The sequence below is a fragment of the Phyllobates terribilis genome, unplaced genomic scaffold (genome assembly GCF_046119375.1).
Source record: "Phyllobates terribilis strain yellow unplaced genomic scaffold, ASM4611937v1 Scaffold_4500__1_contigs__length_60248, whole genome shotgun sequence".
In the NCBI taxonomy this organism is placed as follows: Eukaryota; Metazoa; Chordata; class Amphibia; order Anura; family Dendrobatidae; genus Phyllobates; species Phyllobates terribilis.
This window is the reverse complement of record NW_027367251.1, coordinates 50,926-59,832: the sequence shown is the minus strand read 5'-3', so window position 1 is coordinate 59,832 and position 8,907 is coordinate 50,926. Positions and strand designations below refer to the sequence as shown.

The 8,907-nt window shown below is 41.3% G+C and overlaps 1 protein-coding gene across 1 annotated transcript; it reads right to left on the bottom strand.

Annotated features, from left to right (window-relative positions):
* Positions 1-6,098: 6,098 nt before the first annotated feature.
* On the bottom strand, positions 6,099-7,804 carry LOC141249357 (uncharacterized). Its single transcript, XM_073669593.1, has 6 exons — positions 7,684-7,804; positions 7,415-7,584; positions 7,124-7,318; positions 6,809-6,974; positions 6,525-6,711; positions 6,099-6,246 (listed from the first exon to the last, which is right to left on the bottom strand). The coding sequence occupies exons 1-6, from the start codon at positions 7,802-7,804 to the stop codon at positions 6,099-6,101; spliced, it is 987 nt and encodes a 328-aa protein (XP_073525694.1).
* Positions 7,805-8,907: the final 1,103 nt, after the last annotated feature.

The following is an 8,907-nucleotide window of genomic DNA, read 5'->3' as shown; positions in this document are numbered from 1 at the left end:
CCAATTTAGGACTTGAGGCTGAATGAGAGCCGATCCAATGTTGTGTACTTGATTTTTTCCATGTGAAAGGACTTCCAGTATAACTGATATCCAAAACTCCAAATGGGTAACTATTATCGATAGTCGTGCAAAGCGAGACAGGGTAGTGGTAGCTCAACCAGATTTGTCCAATGGACTAAGAAGATCATTTAAATACCCAATTAGGACAAAGACAATTGAATCGAATTTATGAGGTGGTAAAGCATATTCCAAAAGAAAATCCTTCTCATCTTCTTTACTAAGCGCATATACAACGGTGTCGTTGAATGTTTTTACGTGATCAACAAACTTAAGAATGATGATACGATTATCTGCATGTAACACCATAACAATATGTTTTGGAATTTTCGACAAAAATGGGAGCCATAAACCTCCTTTTGTACCGCCGGTGAGATTGTTATAGTAGAGAAACCTAGTTTATGTAAAAAACTGGTTGGAGAGCACCGAATTTTTCTTTGCTTCCACTAGGCAAATAATGTCAATTCTGTTGTTACGCTTTATGAAGAAAATTTTCGTCAAAAAGTAGGGCCGATGGACCCTGCGACAATTCCAGTAGGCTATGTTCATTTGGAATGATTTTGAAAGCGAAGTTGTGTACCAAATTGAATGCGTGTAGTAGGAGTAATAGTGAAACGTAAAAGTTTAGATTCATAACATCCAGATAGGAACCGTGAATTAATAACAAGAACGTTATTATTATATTTTCTAATTAAATATGCAACACAAAAATTGTGAAAAAAGTAGCATGTTGGTTTTTGTATATGATCGAGTATCTCGCGTATGTCATACTATTAAACCAATATACACAAGTCTGTTGAGATGTGAAGATTTTTTTTGTCTTTGTTAAGAACGCATATAAAAATATCTTTGAGAACATCATACTTACAATGAATGGATCTATGATATATCCAATGGTACTTTGTTAAAAATACACATCCAGTTTGAGGGATTATAGTAACGAGAATCAATAGTATTAGTAGATAAATTTGTAAAAATTAAATGATGATTATGTCCCAAAGACTGTGTGATTAAGCGTAATGAATATGATACCAAACAAAATTAGAGTAAGTGTTAGAGGTTAGTGAGGAGCTAGTAAGTTTAGGAGGAGGCTTTGGTGTATCTAGTTTGGTTTTGCTTGTGCAATTGTAAACAGAAAGCAGAAAAAGAAGACACAAAAAACAAGATTAAAAGGCCTCAAGGAGTAGGCCTACGGACTCTACGAAACAAACAACAACTTCCAAGACAGATTCCAGCGCAGTCTCTTTTAACTTCATCCGAAGTTGAATTGTGTGATGTTGGAAGGTTACTGATAGACATTGTAACACCGTCCGGTTTGCACGGTGTTGAGAATTCCTCATAATCTTGGGTTCCTCCCGATTTTCCTATTTTATTCTAAATGAAGTGTATTTTGTAGAATTATTGTGAAGCTATCAAGGATAGTTTCATTAGTAGAACGAAGTATATGTCTCGTAAGCACCGGGTTGACATTTTCGTTGTTTTTGAAACGCAAGCTTCCTGGCCTAGAGCTAAAGTGGTTTGCGACAAGCTTGGTTGGGGGAAGTATCATACTGTTGTCGCGAGAGGGCATTCGGGGGGTTTATTTCTCCAGTGGAACCCGATGGTGGTCTCCTTATCTATCATTAAGCAAGACCCAAGTTTCTTATGGGGTTCTATCAGTAGGGGGAGGATGTTTGCAATTTATGCTTTTTTATGCCCCGGCGTCCGATCATCGTAGAAGAGTTTTTTTGGCAATCTTTGACTCGATTGGTTACTAGTTCTATGGGGAGTACCTTGTTTGGGGGAGATTTTAATTGCATTCTTCATATTGAGGAACAGATTGGTGGGCCGGGGACCCTTCATCAGGACTCTCATGTGTTCCAACAATTTGTGGATGATGTTGGACTTGTGGACATGGGGTTTTCGGGTCCTAAGTTTACATGGTCTAGGGGCATTAATACTACGAACTTCGTGGCCAAACGTCTTGATTGGGTTCTCATGAATGTCATTGCGGTTATGGCTTGGCCAGAAGCTTTGGTTACGCATCTCCCGACACTGTGCTCGGACCATGCTATGCTTCTTCTCTCGCTTAGACCAAGGAATCACCTTAATCCGTCGCGTCGCCCCTTTCAGTTTGAGGCTATGTGGTGTAGCCACCCGGGGCTTCCCTTTATTGTAGAGAATGCTTGGGTGAGCAATGTTCCTGCTAATTTGAACCTCGCGTGCCTTAAAGACATCCTCTCTAGTTGGAACTCTAAGGTGTTCGGCATTGTGGCTCGTAAGAAAGACGTCATGCTTAACCTTTTACAGTCCCTGCAGACGCGTCTTCTCGCTGGGCCGATGGATCAACTCATTGTTGAGAACGTTGTGGCTTAGAAGGAGCTTTCGACGGTCCTCCTCAACAAAGAAACTTGTGGCGCCAAAAATCGCGGGATTCTTGGTTTCTCAACGGAGGCCGTAACACTTCTTTCTTTCATGCCTCCACGTTGGTCAGTAGACGGAGGAACCAGGTTTCCTCTCTTAGGGACAATGATGATAATTTGATCTCCAATCCGAGTGCTCTTGAAAGGCATGTGGTGGACTACTTTTGCGATTTATTTTCACTCCCGGTGAATGAGATCTTCCTTATCATTACTCCTCACAACCTTTTCCCTACGCTCGATCAATCTATTTGGGACTCTCTTAATAGGGAGTTCTCTATGGAGGAGGTGTTTGCGACGGCTGTAGGTATGGGTGCTCTTAAGGACCCGGTGCCGGACGAGTATCAATATTTGTTCTTTCATAAGTTTTGGGACACCGTGGGGGCTTCGGATTTGGATTTATTTTCCAATTTCGGTTCTTCAAGACATCTCCCACGGGGTCTTAATGATACTTTCTTCTCTCTTATCCCTAAACGGGACAAACCAGACAACTCACTTTCTCTCACCATATCTTTCTTTGCAATGTTCTTTATAAAATTATTACTAAGTGTCTTACTAACCGTTTGCAAAGAATGATCTCTCTGCTTATTAGTCCCACCCAGAGTAGTTTTAATCCGGGTAGGGTTATTAATGATAAATTGTTCTTGCACAAGAGGTGGTTCATACACTTAAGAGAAATAAAGGGAAGAGTGGTTACTTGATGATGAAGATTGATCTCGAAAAAGCCTATGATAGGCTTCGTTTGGATTTCATGGTGGATACTCTTGTGGATGCGGGTTTCTTCGATGATTGGGTTAGGTGGATTTTGGAGTGCATTTCCTCCACCTCCTTGAGTGTTCTTTGGAATGGAGAGGCCACGAGGGCCTTTCGCCCGTCTCGGGGTATTAGACAAGGGGATGGGATCTCTCCGTATCTTTTTGTCCTTTGTCTTGAATGGTTGAGTCAAATTATTGAGGTGGCACTTAGGGATCGGGCTTGGAAGCCCATCTTTGTATCTAAGGGTGGCCCTCCTCTCACACATATCATGTTCGCGGACGACTTTCTTCTCATGGATGAAGCATCGGTTCCTCAAGTGATAGAGATGAAGAGAGCTTGGATCTCTTTTATCGCTCTTCGGGGAAAAATGTTAGTCTTTCTGAATCTCGTATATTTGTTTCCCTAATATTACGGGTAGTTTGTGTAGGGAAATTGACGGGGCTAGTGGCATGTGTGCCACAGATGATCTCGGTATCTATCTTAGCGTCCCTCTTCTTCATAAAGCCATTGGGTCGGATACTTTCACTCATCTTCTTGATAAGGTGAATGCTCGTCTTTGAGGGCGGAGAACTAAGTTCCTTAGTTTCACGGGGAGGGTCACACTTCAAGGTCGGTCATTCACTACATTCCGATCTATACTATGACAACTCTCCCTTTCCCGAAGAATTTGCAACAAAATTGACCAAATTACCCGAACTTTCATTTGGGGTGGAACGGAAAATTATCGGAATATGCATCTTGTGAGTTGGGACGAGATTAGTAAACCGGTTGAGCATGTTGGTCTCGGTATCAAGAGGATGCGTGAACTTAATCTCGCCCTTAACGGGAAACTTGCTTGGCTCTTCATCCATGCTAAAGACCATCTTTGGGCGAAGGTGTTACGTGCTAAGTATGTTCGGCTGTCCCGTATCGAGAGAAGCGGCCCATCGCCGGTTTGGAGGGCGATTACTAGGGGGGCTGCTTTGGTCATCCCTAAAGGTATGAGTTGGGTCTTGGATAATGGTCATCGTATGTTGTTTTGGTCAGATGTTTGGGCTGCAGGTAGCCCGCTGCGGGATTTGTGCTCGGTTGAGGTGCCTTTGGAGCTTTTGTCGTCTCGGATTTCGGACTATTGGGCGCATGGCAATGGTTGGACTTGGGGGTTGTTTTGCTCATTGGCTGCCCCCTTTGGTGTTGTTGAGTATTGCGGGGGTCATGTGAGGGTTGAGGACGATGTTGAGGACGTGCTTTCATGGACGGCTTCTACGGACGGGAGCTTCACGGTCCGCTCGGCCTACCGCCTCCTTCACCCCAAGGTATAGAGATTAATATCGTTCATTACATTCTTCGATGTTTGTGGTCGTCCCATGTGCAGGAAAGGGAAAAGTATTTTGCATGAACTACTCTTCGGGTTGTGATTATGACAAATCGTGAGAGACATAGAAGACACTTGGCGACTTCGGCGGAGAGTGTGCGAGATGCCCGGGGGTTACTGAGGACCTTTTGCACGTTCTGAGGGACTGTCAGGTCGCTCGGGTTGTTTGGTTACGGATCAGAGCGGGCCTTGCTAGCTCCATCTTCTTTACGTCGAATTTTGCCTCATGGATGAGGAACAATTTGGACGCTACTTCGAAAGAGGATCTTACTTGGACAAAGACATTTATTACGACTATTTGACACATTTGGAAGTGGAGGAACAAGTGGGCCTTTGATCGTGAGGAATTTGGTGGAGAAAAGGCGGGTCTTATTAGAGCGCAGGTGGAGGATTACGATAGAGTTGAGAGTCTCAGATGCAACAGAGGCAGGTGCTCGAGACTGTTGGTCCAGGTGGCTTGAGTTCCACCAACGGAGGGGTGGGTGAAACTCAACACGGATGGTGCAGTTAGAGATGGTTGCGGTACGGCGGGGTGATCTGGGATCACCAAGGTAAGTGGCTAGTGTGTTTTGTTCACCACATTGGCTCTTGCACGGTCCCTATGGCCGAGCTTTGGGGTATTGTTTCAGGCCTCTCCTTGGCCTGGAACAAAGGGTACAAGAGGGTTTATCTAGAAACTGATTCGCAGTTAGCGATCAAGTTTCTGAATAAACATGTGGATATTACCCACCATCTTTCCAGCCTTATCGCCAGGGCGAAATGCTCCATCTGTAGTGGTTGACTTTGCCAATGCTGTCATATTTTTAGGGAAGCTAACGGGGTGACAGACTCGTTGGCATCTCTTGCTTTTGATTTCAGTTTATGATTTTCGGTGCTTCTTCTTCTCTTGCTTTTGATTTCAGTTTAGGATTTTCGGTGCTTCTTACGCCTCCAGAACATGTTCTGAAGGTTTTGTTGGAGGACACGAGTGGACGGGCTACATCCTGATTTATTTTGTTGTAGCTCCCTTTTATTTTCTTTATTAACGCGTATAGAGGCTCCGATCCTTTTTAAAAGGAAAAAAGCAATAAAGAACTACCAAACACTTCAGCACAAAACACAGAGTTGGGGCAAGACCACAGTCTAGAATCTAGTACTCCCTCTGTCCCATATTCTGCTTCTTGTTTCTTTTTTCATATTTGTCGATGCATGTTTTCAATCGTATATATCTCTAAATATGTTAATTCAAAAATCTTAAAATTTTGATATTCTTAAAGAATTTATTAAGACGAATCTAACAAGATCACTAATGACTATGTTTTTAGTTACATATTGGGAGTTATTAGCAAAATTCTCTTAACCGGTGAATAGTGTCACAAAAAGAATCGCGAAGAACAATTGGGGACGGAGGGAGTAAGATGCAATCGGTAGTAGAGGACCAAAATTGAGAAGGGGAACCACAAAAGAAAAAATAAACAAATGAACTTCAGAATTACATTGTTGAATGACTAGTATGTTGGAAATTATTGAATAAAGAAAGATAAATGATAAATCTAGAATTCAATAAACTTCTTTTCCCTTAGGCTTTCAATGGTTTCCTTAAGACCCGCCTTCAGGGGAACGTAAGAGTCTATGCCCAATGATTTCGTCTTCTCCTTGGAGATTTGCACAGCATCTGGAAATTCCCCATTGACGAAACACCTATCAAAATCCAGAATATCTTTATAATTAAGCTTATACATCATCAGCAGGTGAAGATTAAACTAAAAGATAATTGACAAAACTCACTAACTTTTTTTTTTCTTCCAAATGTCCACTTCTTTCTTAAAAAAATGAATGTATCCACTTTTCTAGATTCGGACATCAAGGGAAGATACTTGAAAAAAATTCAGACCTCTTGTCCTACAGTGTCTCTACAAAAAATTCAAGAAAACCATAAAATGTTTTTAAAACTGATACCGTGACTAAAAATGACTCACTGATCAGGAAGAGGGAGAGTGGGATAAAGCTCGCGGATCATGCTCAAAACCTCCGAGAAGTGCGTGCGGCTCTCTACCACCGCGTATCTCCCGCTAGCTGAAGGATCCTCGAACGCCAGAATGTGGGCCCGCACCACGTCTTGTATGTGAACCCACACAGTTCTTGAATTAGGATAAGCATTTGTCGCTGTACACGCATAGCCACATAAAATAGCCTTAACCAGTTACCATGACATTGTTCATGCTTTTCAACATAAACAAATTCAAGAAGATGTATACCATACCATTGTTAACCAAGCTTGCAATCACACCTGAGCTGAAATTGAGCGTCGGTTGCAATAGGTGACCAACTGTTAACCCTGGGTTTATAACTACCATGTCGATACCCTTCGCCTTAACGAACTTCCATGCAGCCTCCTCCGCTAATATCTTCGAAACTACGTACCATTGCTTCACAACACAAGCAACACACAGTTGTTTAATTTTCACATCTTAAGATCTAATTTTAAAAATTCAATTCTTATCTTTTAATAAAATGCATATGAATAATCCGTGAGTTTATATATATTAAGGTGTAATATCCACACATTTCAGATTACCTTATTTTCTCTGCATAACTCCGGGTCAGAAAACCAGGTTTCATCGGCCATTGTGTTCTCAGGATTATGAGTCGTACGCCTGAACATCATGGTACCTGCAGTGGAGGTGAAGATTACTCGCTTCAAAGATGGCGACTTGGCACATGAAGTTAGGACGTTGATTGTTCCCTTAACTGCAGGATCAATTAATTCAGCCTGAAGATAATACATACAAGGAAATTAAGGATTTTATACATATCAACATTTTATTTGTCAAGCTGTGGCAATAGATCAATTACAAATAGATTATACCTGTGGATCTTTGCAATCAAGGTAGCAAGGAGATGCTGGGTGGAAAACACCAATACACCCGTCAATGGCGGAATCAAAGGAGGATTCCTTGAGAAGATCGGCTTCGAACAACTGCAGCCTTTCCTTAGCTCCATCTAACTCAAGTAAGTGCTTGAATTTCTTCTCATCATCTATATATAGTGCAACCACTCAATCAACTTCCAGGAGATAAAAAAGAGAGGGGGAAATATAATACTCAAGATAGGAATAATTAGAGATAGATATGTAACTGAGATTGCGAACGGTGGCTCTGACGGTATAGCCACGATCAAGCAAGTGCTTTACGAGCCAAGAGGCGATGTAGCCTGAGCCTCCTGTCACACACACCGATTTGCCTTCTCTGGATGCCATTGATTTGTCTTACTATTTTTTTATCAGTGATTTATCTTAATTTTGCTAAATATTGCTTGGATTCTTAGTGCTTGTATAGTCTACAAATAGGTAGTAGGACCACATGTATGTAGAGTCAAGTACACGTGGCCTTCGATTACGAACTTTAAGCGAGTGTCGTCGATCCATTGTTATCCATCACCTCAGGCTCATGTCAAAACAAAAACAATAAACACATGATGGAGAAGGTAGTGAAGATTACCAATTGCGTCCATAAAAATGTATTGTTTACCAATTGCGTCCATAAAAATGTTTTGTTTCTGATTTTTGTGCATTCTGATTTTTTTGTATGATTTTTTGGTGTGATTATTAATGTTTAAAATTGTACTTGTTTCGATAGAAGTGCATAGTTTTCTTAATTTTTTAAATGTTATGCAAAGTATTTTTAGTGTTGTTCATGATTTGTTAAGCGATTTTACATGTTTTTTCTATTAAAAATGTATGGTTTTATGAATTTTCCTTGATATTTATGAAATGCGATAAGTGATGAAGCTTGCAAGGACCGTTTTCTACTGCGAAGTGACTGCATAGTTGATTGAAAAGCGAGCAGAGAGAGGACGGTTGGTTTGTGGATCCAACCGACAACCATGGAGGTAACCATGTTTAAGTCCTCCAACTCTAGTGTGCCTTCGACAGGTTTAGCGATGGAAACGTTAATGAATCCGAGCTTGCAATGAGCGTGAAAGGAATTATGCATAGGTAACCATTCTTGTCAATTGTCACTTCTTATAGTAACTAAGAAAAATATTCAGACCACAATGGAGAGACGAGTGAAAGTAATATGGCATCCCAAAGTCGGACATAGGACGTTTTTTGCCCATGGTAATGAAAGGAGGACATGAAAGGGGCATGGTGGAAGATGGTAAACCCAAAGACGATGACTTGTATGAGGTGACAGAGGGTCGGAAAGAATCTTGTACGTAGGGTTTATGTGGCTTCGATGATACATTAGAGATGTATGATTGTAATATGAACAAATGAGCATATCTTTTAAAAACTCTCTAGAGGATATTTACCATAACTATCCGATGGTCCATTTTGTATCGATATCAAGATATCAATTA

Coding starts and splice junctions, on each gene's coding strand:
- LOC141249357 (XM_073669593.1), bottom strand. CDS start 7,804: ATGGCATCCAGAGAAGGCAAATCGGTGTGTGTGACAGGAGGCTCAGGC. Junction 7,585..7,683: donor AGCCACCGTTCGCAATCTCA/GTTACATATCTA, acceptor CACTATATATAG/ATGATGAGAAGAAATTCAAG. Junction 6,975..7,123: donor AGTTATGCAGAGAAAATAAG/GTAATCTGAAAT, acceptor TGTGTTGTGAAG/CAATGGTACGTAGTTTCGAA.